General features: G+C 43.3%; 1 protein-coding gene across 4 annotated transcripts; it reads left to right on the top strand.

The window, feature by feature from the left end:
* Nucleotides 1-377: 377 nt before the first annotated feature.
* Nucleotides 378-24,273, top strand: LOC133161726 (zinc finger E-box-binding homeobox 2-like). 4 transcript variants are annotated; one of them, XM_061290289.1, is made up of 8 exons: nt 378-543; nt 18,374-18,685; nt 19,941-20,156; nt 20,237-20,427; nt 20,511-20,622; nt 20,794-22,121; nt 22,216-22,399; nt 22,468-24,273. In XM_061290289.1, the coding sequence occupies exons 1-8, from the start codon at nt 486-488 to the stop codon at nt 22,956-22,958; spliced, it is 2,892 nt and encodes a 963-aa protein (XP_061146273.1). In that variant the 5' UTR covers nt 378-485; the 3' UTR covers nt 22,959-24,273. The 4 variants fall into 4 exon arrangements, with proteins under 4 accessions (XP_061146273.1, XP_061146274.1, XP_061146270.1 ...); XM_061290290.1 differs by lacking the exon at nt 378-543 and adding an exon at nt 13,050-13,129; XM_061290286.1 differs by lacking the exon at nt 378-543 and adding an exon at nt 13,179-13,329.
* Nucleotides 24,274-24,741: the final 468 nt, after the last annotated feature.

Here is a 24,741-nt window from a genome sequence, read left to right as displayed (position 1 = left end):
TCTCAGCCGCGATCGTGTTCAGGGCTGTGATTGGCTGATCTGCCAATAAAAAGTCAGTTTCGAGTGGAATGTACTCAATTGATAGTTTTTCTTCCCTTGTATTGAATATCACATGAGTACTGTATCGCATTCCTATTAAAACTTGAAAAAGTTATTGGCAGCACCGTGTTTCCCACCCTTCTGCCAACCTGTGCTGGTGACGTCACAACCGACTACCCCAACCACCACCCCACCCGCGTGGAGTCCCATCATGAGCTGTGGGTGTCCGGCTGGGCGTGAATGGGATGACTCTCTCCCAGTCTCCCCCCCCCCCCCCCTCTCTCTCTCTCTCTCTCTCTCTCTCTCTCTCTCTGTCTCTCTCTTTCTTTCTTGCTCTCCATCTACTCTTGTATCCCGAGGCTACCACGCCGGACGGAGCCCACCGCTGCCGCACTCGCGCCGCCGCTTTCCACGGGACTCCCCCGCCCCCCGAGTCTCCCACGACCATGACGGAGGAAAGTCGGGGCAAGAGGAGGAAACAAGCCAACCCGAGGAGAAGTCGAGGTAAGCGGCTGTGCTCCGGGCAAAGTTGATATAGGTGGAGATGAATGTGGATGCAGGAGAGCCCTCACGCGTAGCTATGCGCGCAAAGTCAACGGACCGGCTTTCGATCTTTCTCTTTTGGGTTCCTGCACGTTTATTGCTTCAAAAAAAAGTTTGCATGGTTGATGCTGGCTGCGTGCATACCTTGCTCGGCAGTGGCACAAGAGTGTTGGCCTAATAGTAAATATAAATGTTTGTCTAATAAATGACGTCAGGTGTCACACCATGGGCTTGGTTATAACCGTTTTACTAAACGCCTGCAGTCAAATATCGAGTTATACACCATTGCAAAGGACTATTTGGTCAAAATTGTACAAGTTTGAAAGTTTTTTCTATCGTTTATTGTTGGTTTTTACGAGTTTTTAAACACTCAAGCGCTCACAGTAGGCAGACCGCTGCGCATGGGTTTGAACACAACACTTGCATGTTCACTTTTAAATATTTTTAAAGTCTAAAAATTAGACGGAGATAAGCTTCTGATTAAGTATGACAAAAAAGGGGCCCCACACACACGAACGCGCAAGTATACACGCACGCACGCGCGCGCATGCACAGACACACACACGAACACACACAAACACACGCACACACGAGCGAACACACACTCGATTTATACAATGAGTCATGTGGATGCTGTTTGCACATCATTTTCTTGATGGTTAAATCCATTATGAAGGTCACGCGCAGTGGAAAAAAAATATGAATAGCGTTTCAAATTATAAGCGATAAAGAGGGTCCCGTTTTATAATGTGACTTGCTGTTAATGTGCTTCTATATTTACGCTATCAACCCGCTGATGGAGATTTAGTTCCAGTGTCTTTCATCAGGGACCATCAATGAACATAGTGTACGGCCCTGGAGGACTTTATACAACAACACACATAGGCCTCCGGTCTTAGTAACTTATGTTCTGGTTAGACATTGCATGACTTCCTTGAATGCCCCCAAAGCAACTAAAAGCATGAAGAATTTGAATGTAAATTTATGTCAAAGATACGCTTTAATTCTGACTGAATGAGAATTAAAAGAATTAAGTGCGTGCTTGTTTGTTCCCGATCTGACACGTAACCGCCGGCTGTCTACTTCTACACTATAGTTGATTTAAGCGTCTCCTCATTTTATTGCGAGTGTCGCCTGAGTGTGAGCATTGACACACATACACACAGGCACAGACACACTTAGACAGACAGACACCTTTGACCCTCGCGTAACAGTTTGTCGACTGGCTGCACTCAATTTCGCAGATCAACGGCACCACAGATTCGTCGAAGCTGTCATCGGGCAAAAAAAACACTGGACAGACACGCAACTGACAACTCTGGGCCGTTACACTTAATGGGACATCTTCAAAGTATCATCAGGTCTTGTTTTATATGTATTCCCCGCGGTCAGTAATCACCCGTGCTGTCAATTGTAGGCGATGGTGCTGTGACGCCAGCGTGCGAATGCGTGTAGCGTTTGGAATGCACTTGGCTGCGGGGCGAGCGTTAAGGATCCTTGATAAAACCAAGCGAATCTGGCAACTCGGCGATCCCCGGGAGCCTTTCCAAACCAGAAGACGAGAGAAAAACTGATGTGAGGCAAGGTTTTGACTTTTTCCGAGGCGCCTATCGATTGCGGGTCTGTGTCCGCCCTCCAGTAAAACTGTCAATGCTAAGCAATGTCAAGCAACCTGGGGAAATTAGCACTCCTTTTGTGTTTTGGCGCCGGCGCTGTGGTCTGAAATGATGACTTTTCAACTATTTTGTATCCAAACCATCACAAATTTTGTACATGAGTCACAATAATATCCATTCGCCACGGAGATACCGCAGCCAGATGTCAATATAACCATCAAACATGACATTGTCAATACAAATGCTAATATCTAAAATAAAAGTCTTCATCATGTTACTCTCAAAACTCCCAAAAAATTCTCATTCAATTTCCTCTCCCCCCCAAAATGACTTAATGAGATTTTCTTCAAAAAGACCTTTTTTTTTTTTTGAACCATTTTATTTTCACCACTTTGGTCTTGAAAATACAAAGCTATTTTCGAAAGACTTTTTTTCAATGAGCCAATTTCTTCTTATGCGGAAATGGGATGTTTTGTGCTCAGCTTTGCCACATGGTCTCCACTCTCCTCTCCTGTTGCGTCAAAGTTTTCTGTGCAATTTAGAAGCAACACACCTCATGCTCGCCATCGGCCGCCAAAGAGTGCGCGCATCTTTTCCGATGTCGACTTACTCATCAAAGAAACAGATGAGGCTTGCGTTACACATTTAGCTCCTTTATGTTGTCTGTCGAAAGAGCCTCGGCGTGTTGTCGAGCTGATTCGGCTCTTTTTTTTTTTTCAAAGAAGGGTTTTCTCTATCCTCTCCTCAGCCGCCTCGCTCCCTCTTTTTCTTCTTTTTTCAAGTGCCAATTTATTTAAACTCCTTTCCCCTTTTCTTCTTTCTCCTTCATTGATTTCCAAACCCCAGTCTTTGTGTGCAGCTGGGGCCCAGCTGTGTGTCTTGCGACGGTGTACATGTGTGTGTGTTTGTGTGGCTTTTTCTGGCACATTGCTGCCACAGTGAGCATAGCGCACTGTACACACAAAGGACCCTGGCCACAAAAAAATGAAGGGGAAAAAAAGAGGGGGGAAAGTTTGGAACAAGAGAGATGTACATGCTTGTACTGTAACAACGCAGTGGGCCGGGTCGTTTGCATCAGCGTTTGGGGATGAGCGAGACGGCAGTGAAGAGCTCTGGCACCACGGTTTATTAGCGGGAGACGTTTTTTGGAGGGGCGTCAGAAGCGGCGGGTGGGGGCACCGAGGGGGGAACGAAAGACGAGGATGATGACAGAGGTGGGGAGCTGATGTGGTTGACAGAGTCGGAGACGGCAAAAGCATTTACTGGGCGTGAGAAGATGCCACAAAGGAGCCCAGTTCCCACCAGGCAGTACGGTTTCTACAACTATTTGCGTTTCCATTGGAAAAGTGCTGCAAAGTGCAGTCGCAGGCTTCTCAATTAATTGGTTTTCATCTCGGGGTGGGCGAATACCGGTATCGGGCTGACACCAGCCGGATTTTAAGGTATCGGGTACTCATGGAGGCTGCTGATATGCTGAATGTTTAATACAGCCTACACCATCAGTTAGAATGTAAAGATGGCGACTCCACTTGGAATTAAATAGATCCTGCACCTCACGTGCACTTATTGTGTTGGTTGTAGGTATTGCTGTTTTATTAATGCAAAAATCAATGTTATCCGATTACTCGATCCTACGTCTGATTATAGCGTTGAGTTTGCTGACAGTGACATAGAGCCCTGAGAACAAGAATCGCCTTGGGAAGTCGTCTAAAGACAAAGCAATATCATCTGATCAAGACAAACTACTTTTTGATTACAATTTTTTCTGCCCATGTGGTCACATGAGGATCATTTGATTACATGTACACAAGACACAGCGCGCCGTCGATTTACGACGGCTTAGACATTTGCAGTTTTGATAATACAGACAGCACTCATTGAGCTCGGGAAGAATTACATGCATTGTTCATCAGCATTAGCAACATTTGTACCGCTGCCATATTGCATTTCTTCAATTGTCTTTTATGGATTTTTTAGGATACTTACATACTTTGCACGTGTGATACGAGAGGCACAATCATTGATGTACTTTATGTACTACGTGTACTTTAGCAGCATAAAATGTGAATTTTCACCGAGAGCTTTTTTAGACACGGTAGAAATTTGAACCATAGATTAGATGAAAGAGAGAAATTTTCTATACTTTTTTATGCTTATTTGTGCAATTTTTGCTAAAACAGCGGAATTAGCCGTTGCTGTAGCTAACAAAGTCGTCGGCAACGTGTCAATCGCGAGCCTGGGTTTGCCATTAGCCTTTTGGCAACTCAACAAAGCCCATATTATTCTTTTAGCGAACATGCCAAGTAAAAAAACAAAACACTGGAAATTCACCAGTGTGCGTCATGTTCTTCTTTGTCAAATTCATTGGCGGCCTCCACTGTATCGCTCTGCACTACCGTCACGCTAGCAACACAGCTGATGGCGCCGCTAGCACGTACCATCTAGCGAGTCTAGCTAGATCGGATTTGAGCGTTTCAAATCAGATTTCTGCGAACCTAACCCAGCGCTAATCTTTGTGCGTCCTCATTTGTCGTTCCGCGCCGTCCCAAGTGTCGCGCCATTCTGCCCCGCTATAGCGTTTGATCCCAGAACTGGGCCGCCGCACGGACAGGGAATCCCTTGATTGAGTCCCTCTGCTATTTTTCACATGTTTATTCAATTACGTCTCATCAGTCCCATGTCTTCCTGTGCATTCCTGCCGCACGGCTGCCACATTGTCCGTCCGATCCAAGGAGGAGTTATTCGGAAAGATTTACAGTGCCAGCGCAGGATTAGTGCATGTGAAAGCAGTTTTCCCCATAATTGCCCTCTCATGACATTTTTGGAAGTCATAGTCATACATTACATCCAAATATCAGTGTAGAATATTGAATCTGCGATAACTGGTCACTGAAATTCATCTGCATGTTCAAACTAAATGCACGCACTGGTGAACACATGAAGCTAACATAACTTTTTTGCGCCTAGGCCGAACCATGTCTTGTATTTCTATTTTCACATCAAAGCTGGCTTGAAGGGACAAACACATCGGTTTTAATTCTCATCATTGTCCTTTTCCAGAATTATTAGCACTTTCTTTGTCATTGTGCTGGCAAGCTCCTCGCCCTTAAGTTCTATTTTGAGAGCCCCCCCCCCCCCTCTGCCCTCTCTCCTCCCACCCTTGTTTTTGTGCAGACATCCTGGAGATTGCGTGTTTGATATGCTGCACATGTTTCACAGAAGAAAGAGCTCCCAAAGCCTCCACTTAGGTCGATTGCCACACAATTTATAGATATGTGCTGTTTTATCACGCCTCAAATTAAATTTCGAAAATGCTGTTTCAGACCACATTGTGTTACCCAGATTGGCGGGAGGGAGGCCGACCGAGCTCTGGATGAGTAAACGAGAAAAAAAGACTTCTGTTTTTTTGTTTTTTTTATAAATATCGCATTAAGTCGTTTGGGGCATGTGTCCATTTACTAGGAAATTGAATTATATTGTAGACTGCATTGAAGTTGGACTTTTTGCATGAATTACATGTCACCCCCTCATTCCAATACTCCATGCCAGTTCTTTTTCCCAAATAATTTGTCATAATTTCAAAGCAGAGAAGTTATTTATTTAGAAACAAACAAAGCCCCCAAATGTGTCCGCTTTGCTGTAACTTAACCACAACAATGTTTTAGAAACATTTTTTTTAAATATCCAATAAGAAACATTTCAGATGGTAAAAACAAACTCAAAACTATCAGTTACATAAAAATGTTGAATTTAACCTGTTCTGTCTTTATCTGTTTTTTTTTTATTTTCTCTTAGAACAATGACGTTATCTTATTCTGCCTTGTTTCTCAAATATTTAGTAAATTTTGTGCAACAATAAAGTGCTACAATAATACACATTTTTTCATTTTAGTTAATCGTTTTTTTTTATTGTCATTTTTAATGAATACTATAAAAATGACATAGCCCAGAACCACATCGGCTTTGAAACGATGGCAAAATACAGACGTGGTTGATGACCCTCAAATGATCATTCATAAAGTATCATGTATCAAAGTGGACGTTATGGTCGATTTCCCCCCCCCCCCCCACCAAAAAATAGTATATGTACTATAGTTCAAACGTTTGTGGGTCACTGCACAAGATGTACACTGACTTCATTGCAAAAAAGTATCATGTCATCACTGCTGTCCTATGGAAAGATACTGTGTAACAAAACAATCTCTTTTCAAAATGCGAGCCCTGTACCTGTCCAGTCCTCCACAATTGCTCAAAGCGGTAAACATCAAGATTATCTGCAAATCACACTGCATGGTGCATATTTCCAATAACTTGGACAAACTCCCTCATGGGTGAGAAATTAACGCCTCCCTCTTTTTGCCATTTCTCTTTCTCTGTACCTGTAATCACCTGGTACCACCTCTGCTTGACCTGCCATCCCACACACTCACTCACACACACATGCGCATACACCTGCAAGGGAGTGAACACATTCCAACCGGGATAAAAACATGCATGCAGGGTTTTCTTCCACCTGTAGCACATGACCAAGGGCACTCTATCGGAGTGTGATTCTTTTTGGAAAAAAATTGAAAAAATCTTCGTCAGTAGTGCAGGCATTTGTTATTTTAAAGCTTTTGGCATAACAATAAACATGTGAGGTGCATGTATTATTTTTGTCCCCTTGTATCTGCGACTGTGGCTGAATGCGTGTATGTTGGAGTCAGTGAATGAGATTGCAGACTTCTTGTGTTTATCCTGTTATTGTTGCTGTCTATCCTTGATCACCGGTGGAGGGATTACAATTTAACTAGCGGTGGTTGGCCTGATTGAATTAGCGAACCATGTTTACTTTACAAAGACGTGCGGTTGTGTAACTAGTGCCAGTTGTACGACGCATGCATATAATATTCCGTGTGGAATAATATCCATCCATCCGTTTTCTGAATCGCTTATTGTCGCAAGGGTCAGAGACGGAATCAAAGCCACAACCTCTGCACTGTGAGGCAGACATGCTAAAATAATCACTAAATTGATAAAAGCAAAATAAGTGCGATATAAAAGTGGATAAAATCTGCAAAGTGGGGTTTTCATTCATCCGTTTTCTACCTCACTGGAACACATTAAGCACACCGTCTTGATTTTAGCACTTTGAAGTTACAATTTTTTTATTCATCTGGGCCATGTTCAGCAGTAAATGAGACATCTATTAACTAAATTACTGTTATTACAGTTACAAAGGTTTTTTTTTCCAATGAGAAAAGGAGTGCAGCGATTAGAGGGAGGCGTTGATTTGTTAGTCGACATCTAGTGAACACTAATTTGGTCCATAATGTCTGGGAGTTGCATTCGTCCATTGGTTTTGCTACTATTCGTCTCGGGTTAGCCGATCATCCTATCCCAGCTAACTTTTGTGACCCACATTTTCCTATTGTTACAAAGTTGTGACCTACTTTTGTTGTGTCTTCCGTACACATAAAATGGTAGCTGATGTTCATTCTTATAACACTTTTTCTTTTTTTTTTTTTAACAAAATGAAAGGAGCACATGTACAATGTTCTGGTGACTTTTTGGGGAAATTGTTCCTACATCTGATCCCTTTTGACCTCATTAGGGTTACTGGCCTATTCCAGCTGACCTTTGGCAGAGGAGGCAGAGTCAATCGCATGTTTTTGGGAAGCTGATGCATATCTTTTATTTAATTTTTTGTAACTGACAAATATTGGCAGGTTTGCTTTGGAAATTGTATAGCTATAGCTTAGTAAAGGGAGGCATTTAATTTAAAAATGAAGCACTGATACATGAAAATGAAAGGGTGAGGAGGCCCAATAACAGTTCTGAGGTTTGTACCAAATCCATTTTTTCCATTTTGCGGCCGACTTTGGTACCTCGGCGGGGGAAAGTGCATAGTTGCGATTCTGTGGTGTGTGTGTGTGTCCAATGTTGCTGGAGGGATGGAGAATAGAGTGGCGGTGAAGGGAGGGGGGGGGGGGTCATAAGACCACCGGGCAACATATCAGACGGAGGAACGTCATCTTTAAATGCTATGCAGCAGTGAGTAGTTGAGGTGCAAATGTGTCCAGGCTCCATACTGAGACATGGACGCTTCGGTGCCACTTTCATTTCTTTGCCCCCCCCCCCCCCTCCCTCCATCCGTCCGTGCACTTTTCTTCTTTTACGGCATTTCTGCTTTTCATCTTTTTTTTTCCTCCCTCTCCTCGCCTTCTTTTGTCATCCATTTAAATTTGTCTAGATTCTTGCCATCTGTACTGGCTCCGATTGCTGTCATTATATTTCCATTTTAATTGGACTTTTCTCCTCATTATCGACACACTCACCCGTGCGTTCATAGAGCCGGCTCGAGTATCCTCGGTCCCTGTCCCGTCGCCATCACCTCGGCCCTCCTGACCTCCCTCCCTCCACCGTCGCACTGACATCGCACGCTGCCCCCCTTCTCTCCCCTCCCCTTCGGAAAACCACTTCAAACAGCGCCATCAAAGCCCACAGGCAGCCAGCCAGCCAGCAAGGCAGCAAGTCGGGCCAGCCTTCTGCTTCGACTTAAAATTACTGTCGTCCCAGTCGCGAGGCTGCTTTCTTCTTCTGATACACATCAAAGATCCTCTTAAACTTTCCAAGTTTAAAACCCCTTCCCTGGTTCTTCGACGGAGCTTTTGTCCGTTCTCGCGCTCCCTCCATCATTTTGTTCGAGCAGCCCAGTAATGACAAGCACGCGTCGTTTTGAGAAGTTCTGCTGCCTGTGCATTTTTCTCTGCAACTTTAATTTGGTTCTATTTAGAGACAATGGCGAGGCCTGGGCAAGCACAACACACACATTTTCAATTGCCTTCAGTCAAAAGTGATCATTGTGACTAAATGTTTAACTCAATATGAAATATGATTTTTAAATCTGGCTTGCATGACTGTAAAAACTAAAGTGTGTATGGATTCATACGTGTTATTCCCTCATACACAGGCCATCAAATAAATTGCTCAAATTAAAGGACTGCAGACTATAAAAGACTTAGAAGGAATTTGGGGGGAATAAATGACACTGAGAACAAAGCCAGAACTATAGAAATGCAAGGGGGGAAGTACATTTACGAGTAAAGTCAAATTTTCCAAATTTACAAGAAAAAAGTAGTAATTTTTTTAACTCTTAATATTAAGAGCGAGCAAAGAGTCAACCATTCAAGAATAAAGTCATGAAATTAAAGAGGAAATCACAGTTATGAGCATGGACGAAATATTACGAGAATAAAATGTCATGAGGAAAACCACACTTGAAAAAATAAACAGGAACATTTCTGATTTTACACAAATAAACCCATAAAAATAAATGAAAAACAATAATTCCAACAATAATTTATACTTTACAAAAGTCATAATTGTGAGGAAAATGTAAATAATATGCAATTAAAGTTGAAATATTAAAATAGTTGAAATGTACTAAGAAAAAGTCATTATATACTCATTCAGAATATTAAAAATAATCATGAAAATTAGATGCAATTAAATAAAAGCAATTTTCTAATTTTTAATAACTTTTTCTTCAAAGTTGAATTTTAAATAAACAATTTATAGAAGAAATTTCATAAAAATAGTCATTTCATGCCATTGAATCAGTAATATTACAATAAAATATTTTATGAGGGGAAAGTCATAATAAAAGGAACAACAGTATAATGCAAAACAAACTGTCTTTAGACTATGTTAAAATGAACAAACACTTGCCTTCAAGTGAAAACGCTTTTCCAGTATTATTCCAATTTAAAATTTTCATGTTAGCTTTTGCAATGCCCCAATCCTGTCTAATGCCTTTCTGGAGTGAGGTCACAGGGGTAACCAAACCAAGTTGGAACTGCAGTGTCCAACATGAGCCAGATGATGGCACTCAATCTGTATTTGAAGCCGCTCACAAGAGTTGCCCCCCCCCCCCCCCCCCTCTTCTGACCTTTAATGTTCCATAAAGCAAGCCACATGAGGACTGCACTAAAAGTCCCCTTGTTCGTTTGAATGATTATCTGTCGCTGTTTGTTTGTGTCCCTGCGCACACGTGTTGTAAATACCCACCCATGTTACACTTAATGAGCACTAAATTGTCCCTTTTTAAACTGCTGCTTTGCTCTACAGATCTTATTTAACCCATTTTATTTACAAATGTTGAAGGGGAACAAAAGCCAGTGGGATGCATACTTAGTGCTTGAACTAACCAAATCCCACAGTGCATAGTTGTTAATTTAAGCTCAGAGACTTTTTTTGATTTACCATGCATCCCCTATTAAAACAACTTCAGAACCTTTTGCGCTTGTCAGAGAATGTTTTAATATTCAAAGGGAACCACTATTGTGTGTGGTTTTTTTTCCCTTCGCCTTTGCGGGCGAACAAAATAAAGAGCCACATCAGAAAGCTGGAGCAGTCCCTGAGCATTTTCATGTGTAAAGAGAAAAAAAAAAAGCCGAGAGGGAAAACAAATTTGGACTCGGGGTATTTATAGAGTGCTGTGAGAGAGCTTTTGCAATGACAGGAGCCTAATGAAGTGGAGCTTTGCTTTTGATTCATAGTGTGGTGAGCGCGTGGGTCCCTCTGTGACTTGCTGGAGCATTCCTGCGCCGGTCCCTCGCTACACGGAAAACCATCTCGCGCCACAAGGGAGTCCAAACGCTACACGCCTTAGACCAAGCCAAGCCTTTTGCCGCCGATGTCAGTCCCGCTTTTAGATCGGCGCGCAGACAGCGTTAACCAGGTTCTATTCATACGGCCTACAACACTGCGGGGCGTCACGGTTTTCTGTAATGTTGATATTGTTTGTATTCCAGCGCACAGAATGCATTAGTTTGACCGAGCCAAGTTTTCCTGCCGACCTTAGCTGCAGCGGTGGTCAGGTTCCATCCACATGGCACACAACACTATGGAGGCGGTTCATTCATCAGTTGTGGTCCATTTTTTATTTGCTTATATTTTGGAATTCAACACGTTTTATTCTAACCTGGCCACTAATGACTTCAGTTGCATTTGACAGCCGGCGCCTGATTTGATTGATACGCACTGGACACAACACTGTGGGGCGGCTCATTCATCAGTTGTGGTCGTGCGCCATGTTGTTTCTATTGTTTGTATTCTGGTTTGCAATATTAAAAAATTCTGATGAGGTAAAATTGTATTTCTTGCTGTCAGAGGGTTGTGTCAAAAAAAACTAAGTTAATAAGGAAGACCCTGGTAACAGTTTAAATTCTGGGTAGTTGGGGTTGAGTTGTTAGCCTTGCTTAGGTTCAGGGTGGACCAGGTGTGTGAGTGAACAAGGTGGGCTGTCATTTCAAGTGTCGCAGGTAGGACTCGGGTTGCGCAACCCACACAGGAGGTGGCGCACAGGAAGCCTCGAAAGGAAGAAGAGCGGCGACCACAAAGGTCGTTTGCACACCTCTTCACTCACACCTTGACACTTGTGCTGCAAAGACAAAAACTGATTGTGTTTCTTTTTCTGTTTCCCACACTGACTTTAATGAACAAATTGTCACTTGCCTGAATTTTGTTTTTTAAGTCGCAAACTATCACAAAAATGTTCATCAGAAATGCGCTATTATATTTAACGGTCTCAATATCAAAATCTCTATGGACGTGGACGTACATTGTTTTTTACTGTCTGGTTCCGTCATGACTCGAATCCCTTAAAAGCAAATAAAAATAATAAATCAGACCTCTTGTATTTTTTTGTGAGCGGTTATCTGACGCAAGATTTTCGGAATAGACACAATTTAACCATTTATTTGCACTGTGGGAGCGCTCCGTCTCACGTCTCCAATTAACTGGTTCGCCATCACTCTTTGCTGATATTCTGACATACATCATAAGGAACTGGAAGGTTGCCCGGCAACCAATCACACGTGACCTGTCTATTATCTCATATCTGTTCACTGTTGGTTTTATAGCATCTATTCATTAGAGCCCCATAAAAGCTAGCTTCCATTGAACCTACAGTATGCGCTTCACGTTTGTTCTTCTTTTGAATGCCGAGTAGAAAGAGAATCCACATTGGGCTTTTTTTTTTTTTATTGTTATTTTTTTTTCGTATGCGTTGTCTTGAAAGTGCACTTGTTCTCCGCGGCGGTGCAGTATAGCCTAATGAGCGAGACATCTGAAGTACACAGTTGTGTTTGTTTTTAAGCTTTCTCTCGTTGAGGGAATGTTAGAGGCCATTTTCTTGCTATCCTCACTTCTGTTTTTTTTCTCTCACCTCTAACACGCAACTGATGTGTCACTCTCTTATCTCTGTCTTATTTTCTTTCTTCCTCCACATTAATTTCCATTTCCTCACCCCTTGTTATCAATGGAGGTGGTGTAAAGGGCAATGCGGTAACCCCAAAGTTTTTTTTTTGGGTGGCCATCGCTACCTTGCCAGTAGTCCCCGGTTGGCCTTACTTGGACCCTCACGTCGACGTGTTTGTGGCTATTATGACATATCATTAGACAAGAATGTTTCTGCTTCCTCTTCTCTCACCACAGAAATGCAATAAAAAAAAAGACAACCAGACAGGATCTTGAAAACATCACATTCCCACAGGTTAAAGTAACATTTTTGGGCCGGGTTGCTCTTCAATCCACTGTCATACGATAATATATAAAACATGGCCGCGTTGAATTCAAATTAAGTGTCGCATTCCATCGTGGGGTAACCGCTAAAGAGTAGCAAAGAGTACATCGCCACACAAATGATACCCTTTATGATCATAGTGTGTGTTTTTTTTATAGAAAAATGACAAAGGCGTGTGAATGAATCCAGAGGGCTATTTATCCTGCTATTTTGTCACTCTTATTGCTATTTCATAAAAAAAAATGAAAGCAAGCGTCACTGCCAAGATGGAGATCAGGTGGGAGGTGTTTGTTCTTGGTTGTGGTCCTCGCTTGAGTCATCGCACCAATGTCAGTCGGCATGTATGACTCAACGGGCGGCCACAGTGAGTATTTGTCAATGTCATGTTAGAATAGAATAGAATGCCCTTTATTGTCATTGAATGCCCTTTATTGTCATTTTACAACTTAGTTGTACAACGAAGTTCGGATAAATATACAGAAAATGATTCAAATCATTCATTTTCCACGAGTTCACTTGAGTCATTTAAGGTGTGCGAGGTGTTCTCCCGAGAAGCCATGCAAGGTGAGGACTTGCTTTTGTTGAGCGTGTGGGCGTCCGTGACCCTCATGTGGTGAATTATCAAGTCCAAAACAGCGAGAATTGACTTTCTTATGACAGCTACGAGGGCGTCGCGCTTTGCCTTGCATTAAAGCTACATTAACTACAAACAGGCTTTAGTGTGAATTATAGCATGTCATCGAGAAAAGCTGCACTCCACGCATCATGTTGTCTTGCTTTTTGCTGGAGATGATGGGAGAGGGCGGGTCGGCGGCATCATTTGAAAGGCAATATGTATTTTATTATTGAAAAAATATGCTCGCAAATATCTTTCTTGCTTTTCTTCATGTTAAAAATAGTTTCCACTTTGTTAATGTAAAAGAATGTTGTTGTTTTTGACTAAAAATTAAAAATTTGGACATACATGTTCTTGAGATTATGTAAAAATGTAGCCGTGTTTAAAGAATTTGCTTGATGGATGTAAAATGTGTTCTTAACATTTTAAAGGGAAATGCCCAATTTTAAAATTGAATTGAATGTGACATTTTCTGAAAAGACAGAGACATTTGGAAATGCACTGTTTCTACTTGATGGCAATACGTAAAAATGTAGATCAGTTCATAATTTAGCATAATTCTCAAAATATTTTTGGGACATACATGCTTTTTTTACTTCGACAATAAGGAAAAAATGTAGTCAGTGGAATTGTTATTATTATTTTTTAATTTAAGGGAAAACACTCAAGATTTGGAGATGTACAATGTTTTACCTACAAAAAAAATAGTAAGAAAATTTAACATTTATAAAGATACGTATTTTTTTGTAAAAATTCAAGTCCAGAATAAGCATGTGATAGGTACATGCTTTTTATTTTACAACAACAGCACTTTGTAGAAACATAAAAATTCAGATATTACATTTGCTTGGAGTACACTAATTGGCTGTTAAAGATTTTGCTTTTGTAATTCGTAACGAAACTGTTAAAATTATGTAAAGATACATGCTTTCTGTAGAACGTAGATCGTCGACATTGTTGAGAATTCCGGTAATTTTAAAGATTTTGTCTCTGAGTATGCTAAAAGGCTTTTGGTTTTGAAGAAGAAAGCTAAAAAAATTAATAAAATACACATCAAGTTATGTTTGCTTACATAACTTTTTTTTTTTTTGAAAAGTCAGTCTGAAGAATTTCCTCAAGGTGGGCTTTATGAAGAGTAAAACAAATGGACTTGGTTTCCCTTTACCCAGATGCGGGTCACCGGGGCCCCCTCTGGAACCAGGCCTGGAGGCGGGGCTTGTTGGTGAGTGCCCCCTGGCCGGCTGGGTCTGCACCCATGGGTCAGCCAAAGGACAATGTGCACCCCCCACCATGGGCTCACTGCTTATGGGAGGGGCCAAAGGGGTTGGTCGGGTGCTACGTGAGCTGGGCGGCAACCAAAGGCCAATGACCTTGGCGGTCCGATCCCGCGATGTATATAGCGATGGTGAGGAAGTAGCCCGAGCTGGCGTTCGAGGTAGAAAAGTTCAGACGAGACATAGTTTGGGCTCTGGTACCAGCCAATTAGCTTGTTGTTGCTGAATGTCTCGAGAATTTTTTTTTTTTTTTAAAACAAGAAGTCACAAGCATAATCAACTTCATGTCAAGATTTAGGAAAGTTTGCTCTTCACCCTGAAGCCTTTTTTTTTTTTTAACCACATACAGAGAGGCTGGCAACTTCCAGTAAGAAGTACATGTTTAAAGGTGTCTGCGACAAATTGGGCCCTATTTGTTGCTTCTCAATGCCCCAAAAAAGAACAAACAAGATAATTTCTGGGTCCTTATTGCACACCACATGATTGCAATGCAAGATCACATGAGTGGATTGTAAAATAAACTGCAGCATGCCCCGTAGTGCCGGCCACTCGATGCCTTCCGGCTCATATACAATTTCTGCGTGGCGAACCGGTTTATTTGACTCTGTCCATAGTCAGCGCAAAATCAAAATAATTTCCCTTGACCTCAAATTAAGCTGCTTTGCTGCGGTTTTAAATCTAAAAAGAAAAAAGCCATTCCTTCCATGGTGAATGCAAATTTACACACTTGATTTATTTTACTGGCCGGCTATGCAGTACCCAAAAAAACCTAGTCGGATCACATGCAATCCTGCAATTTTTTGGTTCTCCGAGAGGAAAGGTCTGCATTAAAGATAAAGAAGCAGTCTCTTTGTGGTGCTTCGACATCATATGATCAAGCATGAAACGGCAGCGTTCTTCAAGCGCGCTCTCGCTATGAGTCACGGTCTTCCCCTGCACACTTGGTTGCATGTTAAATAGCGTGTTGTTTTGTGTTTACCCTCTTTGCGCAGCCACTCTCACACTGCATGAATTGATCACCGCCAACTCCTTTGTACCTTCGCACACAAACTCAAACCTCCTGCGCTGTTCAAAGTACAAACAAAGAAGCAGCTATTTGAAGGATGCTCGCGCCATCCAAATAAATAAATCAACAAGGCAGATAATGAAAGCCATGCCGGCGCGGTGCTGCTTCAAATGGGCCGGTGTCATTCACTGTCATAGCGGGGGGAAATTAGAGCCAATTTTACACTAATCCGGAACAGACATGTTCTCTTCTGAGGGCCTAGTGGCTTGCCCTATTGTCCCAGGAAAAATCTTACAGGGGTGCACAGTTGCACCTCGGCTACATTATTCTTAATACGCATTCAGACTTATTTCCTGCCTTGTTAGAGTAAATTAATTCAAACCCACTAGACCAGGAACGGACGGGTTGCGCTCCCGATGTGTCAACGATAGACCAGAAGTGCGCAAGCCCTAGCAGAGGTTAAATGGGTTAAATGAGAACTAATTTGGACCTCTTTCAGATTTTCAAATGCAAATCTGGTATGGCGTCTGCTTGGTTGATGAACGAGAACTCAATTGCTTTAGAAAGAAGCGTGCAGTTGTGCACTACAGTTTTGCAATTATAGGAAATATGAAATAGATGTGATTTAAGTCAATCTGGTATCTGGCACCATATAATGTTCATGTGGTTAAAAAGAGTGTCAACACACCTTGAAATGAGCTTGTGTAACTTTTCCATAGTTAGTCATGTTACTGCGAAATACTACTTTGTATTACTAAATATAAACTGCATTGGAAAATATGTCTTATAAGTTGTTGAAAGTGAATACTGTATGAATGCTGTTTTCCTTCATAACAATAACAGTAACAACAAATGCAAGTTTGCTGTATAGACTGATCCACATGAATCACAATTGTGATTATTTTTTTACAATACATACTGGCACAATACTTATTTTTCTATGCATTCATGTTTAAGCATTAACTAGTGTGTGTCAAGGCCTAGGTGTTAGCGTAGCATACCTGCATGTGTCAGAGAAGAAGAACCACACTTGGCCCTATGATGGAAAGGCCGCAACACACAGCTATAAAAGGAAAAGTCAGTAAGTTCCTCCAAAAACATGCTCCGGATCCAAGAACATGCAGAATTATGAACTTTCTTGCAGTATCTGTCAACAGACTCAATCCATTTTTGCTGTACTTTGTTAGAATAGGTTGCTCTCACTTCTATCAACCTAGTTTGTGTCAGGTCTGCCACCTTTACCTCTTCCCTCACTTCCCTACTTGGCCCTTCACTTCCTGGTTCAGGTCGACCTCTATTTTTTGCCTTTTTAATAAAAAAAAATATTTCATATTTTTCTTCCGTGGACTCCATCGACAGCTAATCGCTGCCTAATGTAATTTGTGTCAAAGAACTATGTTGTAGTGGGATAGTTTGCCTGAGACAAAGATGTTTTTTTAAAGTCAAGTCAAGACAGTTATGCTCAGTCAATGCATTTTATGATTTTTCCTCTCCTGAGTGGCTATTAAAATATCTTAAACTAACAAAGACATTAACATAGCTAAACTAGTTAACAAAATATAATTATTCATCCTTGTCACTTGTTGCTAGGTAGACTTAGAAAATAAGTGACTTTCCAGTTCAACGAGGAACGTTTATTTTAAAGTAACACGAGAAATGTTGGTAACGACAGTTGACACCCCCCCGTCCCACTCTGACAGTAGCTTAGAGTTGTCTCGGATGTATTGCGCTTGGATTAAGCTGCGATTACTCGCTCGCGATTGCATATTGCCAATCAAATCAGAGACACGGAGGCCGCAGAAACCAGAGCCAACTGTTGAAATCCTGTGCATGTGTTTGTGATTGTCATTTATTGTCTTCACCATGGGAAAATGTACTGCGTTTCTTCCTGTTTGTAGCACTCTGGGCATACGAGTATGCGATTCAAGTTTAAATTATAGTTTTTCTTCACACAGCTATTGATCTGGCAATCTTATGGGGACATTTCATACCACTGCTTGGAAATGATTTATTCCGTTCATCAACTGAGGTGCATTTTTGGTGTCACGCATTGTCTTTCGATGGAGAGAGTTGGGCTCAGTTTTGTGCAGTTAAATTAATTGGCTCCACATAAATATCCACAAAATATTATTTTCACAGGGGTTGTGTTACACAGATGACTTTTAAGAGTGTGTAAGTTTGCATGTTTTTACAGTTCAGGCTCCTTTGTGTGTTTACACCGCGCCCCCCGAAACATATATGTATGGGTTCTGGTTTCATGGCGCACATTTGAAACCACAAAAAAAAGAGCACAACCCAACAACACAAAAATGCACAACTGAAAACACAGTTTAATGTTTTTTTTTAGGTTGAGAAATCTTGTATACTTCATAATTTGCTCATGCTTCGTGTGCGTGTGTTTTTCCCCTGCTTGGTTTCAGTTCTCTATCGTTTTGTTTGCTGCATCATGCTGTTGAGATCGATAGCTCAAGGTGTTAAGTGCTACCCACACAGTTTTTGTTGCACTTATTATTATTTTTTTATTTCATTAAAAAAATATGACACCTATAAACATATTTTTCCTGTTGAATAATGCATGAATTGTTCAATTAAACACTAAATGTATCATTCTTATGATCTGAATTTGGATGACAGACTATTGAGTGCCTTTTTGTATATGTCGAGCGTCTGTATGACTCCCCACTCATGTCTGTGTGATTTTTTTTCTCACAGTGGATGCAGAGCAAGTGGGTTCACTGGGGTCCGAGGGAGAGGATGAGGTGGGCCTCTGGAGTCGGGAGCCCCAGGACTACCAGGAGAGCCTGGACAAGACGAGTAGGACTCCCAGCGAGGGCACGGAAGATCCCAGCAGCCCCGCCCTCTCCGGGCAGCCCCACAGTCCCGGGAGCGGCGGCGGCAGCGGCGACATCGGCAGGAAATTCTGGGCCCAGGTGGAACCAGAATCCGAGGCCACAGACGACGGCGGCGTCGGCGGCGCCTCTGCCGGCGACAGGGAGGGGGAGCAGGGATCACTGAGGATGCACTGTAAGTTGACATTAAATCACAAGGTTTTATCCGGGCCGCCATCCAGATAAGTGGCTGGATTTGTGCTGTTTATGTAAATAACGTCACAGTCACTCACAAACCAAACTTAATGGTGGCAAACTACTTTTGTGCTTCTTTTTCTATTCTTAATTCTTGACCAACAATAATGTTATGTATCACAGAAAAACACCAATTTGAATTCAGCATAATTCACTGTCCTATTGGCATTTGCGTGTTAAATTAATCCAAAAACTGTCCACATGTTTATTCATAAATTCACTACTGAATACGACAAAAGAATATTGAGGCGACTCTAAAAAAAAGACAAAATACAAGTAAAAAAAAAGAAAAAGTCGGCATCAGCAAGAAACATCACAGCATTATGAGAATCAAGTTAAATATTAAAACAATCAATTGCTTCTTTTGTTCTGCCTGTAATTCATGTTTTTATCGTTGTAAGCATTAACGAACCAAAACAGAAGTTATTTTTCCCACTCATCTTTTTAATTAATCAGCCAATTAATCACAATTTTATCCTGCCAAATATCTGAACTCGAGTACTCTGTATTATTATTGATTACAGTCCGGCATCAAAGGCTCGTGAGAGCATGACAAAAGGCGCCGTCACACTATTTCCACGTATCAAAGAGGTGACGTTGCGGCTCGGCGCTGGCTGCTGCGACGTGAGGCCTTTCCCTTTTTAATCTCAGCGAGATGAAAGCCTCACGTAGCCCGCCGATTTAACGGGCACTTAGCCCGGCCGCTCGTGTGATTTTGGCCTTGTCCCCGCAAAAAGGCACAGCGGAGTTTTTACAGCGTGCGACCGCACGGGCTCGGTCCCCAAACCACATAAAAAAACATCTCCAAATTTGCCAACATCTGCAAACATTTGAAACATCCACCTCAAAGCGTAACTGACTGGCTGACGGTCGGCGATAGGAGGCGCCGTCGCTCCTCCGAGGACGTGTGTGGCTTTCTCCTTTCGGGAGGCATGTCACCGATTCCGAGGATGCAGCGGAGGAACTTTTTTTTTCCACGTCAGTCAGTCTTCAACTGTTTAAACTCATCTGCAGCCAACACTCACTGCATGCTTAACGAATATGTTCAACACATTAACAAAACAAAACATCTGGCACGGTGGATTAGTGGTGAGCACATCTACCCCGCAATCAAGAGGTTATGGGTCCAAATCCTGACTCTGGCCCTTGAGTGGAGTTTGCAAGTATAAATGTTTGTGTTCTACTTACCAATGTAGGTAGGAGCTCCGACTCCCACATAGACTTGGAAGACCTTGCTCATTACGACTTCCTGGCCAAGCTGAGGAAGGCCTCCACCTCAGTCGACCTTTTAGACCATTTCGGCCGCAACGGCACCGCCGCCGTGCACGACGGTGGTGGGGGCGGGACCAATGAGGAGTTACCGCCTGCTATGTGGTCCCCTGGAGTTCAACACCACTCCCCTGAGGGTGCAGGTAGGCTCACACGAACAACTCCGACATATTCACATTTTAGTCTGAAATGTCACCTTTTTGTCCATTTTATGGTACGGCAGATTCAAGAAGAAGGCTGCAGGCCTGTCCCTTCTGTCACAGGACATACCAGCATGGCGCCTCACTGAGGGACCACATCAAATACTGTCAGGAGAGGGACCGGGGCCACATGCTGTGTCCTTTCTGTGGATACAGCGCCCTCCATAGGGTGCAATTGGAGCAACACCTGACACTTCACCAACTGCAGGACAAGGTAAGTGTCTCCACAAACGTAGCTTAACGTACCTTGGAAATAAAGATGATACCATTTCTGAGGACTTTCTGACAACCCTGTAGAGCGGCATCAGTTTGGATCAAGGCGTTGAGACCAGGAAGTTCAAATGTCTGCAGTGTGGAAAGGCCTTCAAGTACAAACACCATCTCAAAGAGCACCTTCGCATCCACAGTGGTGAGACTAGGAAGAATTTAATACTTTTTACAACCATGCCGTCGTAAAACTTAGAAATAGGATTCTAAAATACGTATATGTTATATTATATTGTGAAATTATTGTTTTGATCAACTTAAAACCTACTAAAAGTAGCATTTGATTTGACTCATTACTCTGTGTCACCTTCAGGAGAAAAACCGTACGAGTGTGCCAACTGCAAGAAACGTTTCTCTCACTCGGGCTCATACAGCTCCCACTTGAGCAGCAAAAAGTGCCTCGGCAGCGGCGGGACGCTCGCAAATTCTGGAGGAACGAGCGCTCTGTTTAACGGACATCATCAAAACTCATACCAGCACTCCTTTTCGGCATCTCCGAGGAACAGCAAGAGCTCTCCTTGTGCGTTACAAGTCCAAGACATCAGCAGGCCCACGGGACAGGGACCTGACGAGCCTTCCCAGCTTTCAGGGCAGGATTTCAGCTTCCGGACTTCAAAGTTGGCTTCCCTTTGCAATCCCGCCGCGGAGCTTTCTTTGAGAGCCAGCATCTTGAAAGGGAGCACCCTACTGCCTTACCTCCAATCTGGCTCCAAGTTTGAGCAAATGCTGCAAGAGATGCTCCACAGGGAGACGAGGAAGTACGAGGACATAGACAGGAACGGAGGAGGTTCCGACAGGAAGGTGTCCCCGGAGCGAGGGGCTCCGGGAGAGGAGTCAGGAGAGTGGGACAGAGGGGTTCTCGGTGTTACGTGTCGCTGGTGCTCCCATGTTTTTCCCAATGCGGCGGTTCTCCTGCAGCATGAGCGCTACCACTGTAAGGGCGATCGAGAAGCCGTGGAAGTGCCTGAGGCTCTTCAAAACAAAGACCACCACTCTCCGCCTTTGTCCAGGTCGGAGAGCAGCAGAACAAACGACGTAACCAACGGAGGCTCAGGAAACGAATCCCCAGTGCAGAAGTGGCCCTCGGTACCTCACCAGCTTCTAGCCGCACTGCGTTCACCTCAAGACCACTTGGAATCTTCGGGTCAGGAGAAAGGAAGCCCCAGCCGCGCCTCGGAGTTGTTGTCCCCTCTCCCCGGAAGAAGACTGCTATCTTTGGGTTCTCCTGTTAGCCTGGACCTCAGCGGCCAGCCCTCAGAACTCTCCTCAGCTCAAAACGAACCTCTGGACCTCTCTGTGCGCAAGCAGATGGAAGAGCGAAGAAATGACGGCGCCGGTAAAAGGGAAAGGACAGCAGACGGGAGCAGGCAGATGAGGCGTCAGAGTCCCAATCAACTTTCCGACCAAGCCTTACATCCTCACCCACTCTACAGAGCTCCTTTGTTTCCACACTCCTTATACAACGGGTTCCCTTTCTTCAGCCAATCTGCTTTGGGCTTTGCGGGCCATGACGGCATGGCACCACTTCCGTTCAGCCCATCACCCGTCGGCCCCGGATTTCTTTCGCCTTTGGCTTACATGGTGGAGGCGGAGTCGGAGGCGACCTTGAAGAAGCTCCACCAGGAGAGACAAGCGCTCATGGTAGGTACTTTTCAAGAAATCGACCAACCGCGAGCGACCACTTGAGTGTCAACGTCGTAAAACCGCCTATTCTGATCTTTCTGTGGCCTCGCAGGGGGAGGTGTTAAACCGCGGTGCTCTCGACTACCTCTCGATGATGGATGAAAGCTTGGAGGGTGATGGTGCACCAGGACGTAAGAGGCTGAAGAAGACGGACGAGGGTCTGTACGCTTGCGACATCTGTGACAAAACCTTCCAGAAAAGCAGCTCTCTGCTCAGACACAAATACGAACACACAGGTGTGTAGACGGTTTTCTATTCCCCCTCTTTAAACACGGAAACCAATGTGTGTTGTTGTCTGTTGCAGGCAAGCGTCCTTACGAATGCAAAGTGTGCAACAAGGCTTTCAAGCACAAGCACCATCTGATCGAGCACAGCCGCCTCCACTCGGGGGAGAAACCCTACCAATGTGACAAGTGCGGCAAGCGCTTCTCGCACTCTGGTTCGTACTCGCAGCACATGAATCACCGCTACGCCTACTGCAGCAAGGACCAGGACACCGACCAAGACCACGACGAAGTGCCCGCCGTTCTGTCCGCCGAGGACACCCAGACGCCGCAGTCCTTCCTCAGTGACGCCAGTCTGGACGGAGCCTCAGAGGCCCCCAAAGAGGACCGAGAAGGAAGAGTTGAGGAAGAGCCAGTAACCCAAGAAACGAGGGAGGACGAGAGTTGCACTGGAGGAAACCACTTTGATGGAGCGGCGCTTTGGGGAGCCCACCCCCAGGTCCAGAACGGAGACTTGGATAAATGTGAACTGAGCCTAGATATAACAGATCTACCACGGATACAAACTTGAGAGTCTTAATAGCCAAAGCATTTATCAAGGTTTCATTAACATGCCAAAGAAACACACGACCGCTCAAGCCAAACACGAGACCAACAAAAGTATTTTATAAAGCATCCTAGATTTTTATGTATTGTCTGTTTTTATAGTATGCTAAAGCTAATTAAGCCAGTTGAGATTCCTACGCTAGCAGTGCTAGCCAAAATAGCTTGCCTACATTCTTCTGCCTTTGGAATCCATCTGTCCATTTTCGATAGCGCTTCCCCAACAAAGTCTCAGGTGAGCTGGAACATTTCTTCATCTACAGCGGACGCCCGCTGACGTGCGGCGGGGTAGGAACCGGGCTGGCCCGCCCATAGCCAAAACCTGCTGACAACACTGGTCAGCAAATTTAACCTGAGATCCGAGTAATCTTTTTATCTTATTAAGATTCAGAATCTGTCCTCATTTCGCTCTCTAACACATCAGGGTTTCATAATAATAAAATAACAATAATATGTAATTTAGTAATATATTTAGTAATAAAGTATTTCTGAATTTGGGTTATGTTCAGTAATAGGCATTTAAATTATAGATTGGCAAAATCCGTATTGCGCAAGCTTTTTATTGGTCAAACCTAAAATAAACACAAAAAAAATCTTAAAAAAACAATGTGCAAAGGGGAAAAATGAAATCAGTGCCACACAAAGCCATCTCTGATCAAAATTTGCTGTCATTGATATAAATAATTCAGCAAAAAAACACCTCCGATACGCAATTTCATCATGAAAATATACACAGTATATTTTAAAAATATATGATGCATTTTGCAACAAGAAAATTGGCCTTTTCTACATTAATTTGTTCTATGCAGCCCCATTAGTCGAAGCACGATATTCTGATCAATATTCCATTTGTGGAATATGAATCAAAAAGCAAAATCCGCCTGATTTTTATCCATCACAGTTTGTGGTCGTTTTATCACTCGCTGTCAACCGAAAATGACATCGCAGTTGCTCAGGGCTCACCTGTTATCCGAGTTTGGTCATGTGACGTTCACAAGCCGAGCTGGAATTTGCTTGTCATGCGTGGCACCATTTTTTGATGTGAATGGACACCGCAAGACCATCTTATCTTCAACAGCAGGTTCTGCTATGCAAATGACTGACAAGTCTTCGCTGCCTTTAAATGCCTTCAAACACACACACACGGTGCACACTTAACAGTAAAGTATATATGTAACAACCTATATTTTGTGTTTTTTTTTTTAATGTTTTTTATTATTATTATATATTTGTCTGCATGTTTGTGCATATTTGTAATAAATTGTGGAGATACTTTACTGCAACCATCCTGTTGTGTTCTCTGTGAGACAAACAATCCACCCGGGATTGGTTGATTGTCAATGGTAACCATTTTTCGTTGTGAGGCAGACATACTAAACAATAGTGTTGCCCTAAAATCCATCCATCCATTTTCTGTACCGCTTAGTCCCCACGGGGGTCGCGGGCGTGCTGAAGCCTATCCCAGCCGTCATCGGGCAGTAGGCGGGAGACACCCTGAACCGGTTGCCAGCCAATCGCAGGGCACACAGAGACAAACAACCATACGCACTCGCACTCACACCTAGGGACAATTTGGAGTGCTCAATCGGCCTACCAAGCATGTTTTTGGGTTGTGGGAGGAAACCGGAGTGCCCGGAGAAAACCCACGCGGGCCCGGGGAGAACATGCAAACTCCACACAGGGAGGGCCGGAGGTGGAATCGAACCTGCACCCTCCTAACTGTGAGGCAGACGTGCTACCCAGTGCCCCAC

Source organism: Syngnathus typhle, linkage group LG11 (assembly GCF_033458585.1).
Source record: "Syngnathus typhle isolate RoL2023-S1 ecotype Sweden linkage group LG11, RoL_Styp_1.0, whole genome shotgun sequence".
NCBI classification, from domain to species: Eukaryota; Metazoa; Chordata; class Actinopteri; order Syngnathiformes; family Syngnathidae; genus Syngnathus; species Syngnathus typhle.
Note: the sequence above shows the minus strand (reverse complement) of the source record. Positions and strands in the feature narration are given on the sequence as shown.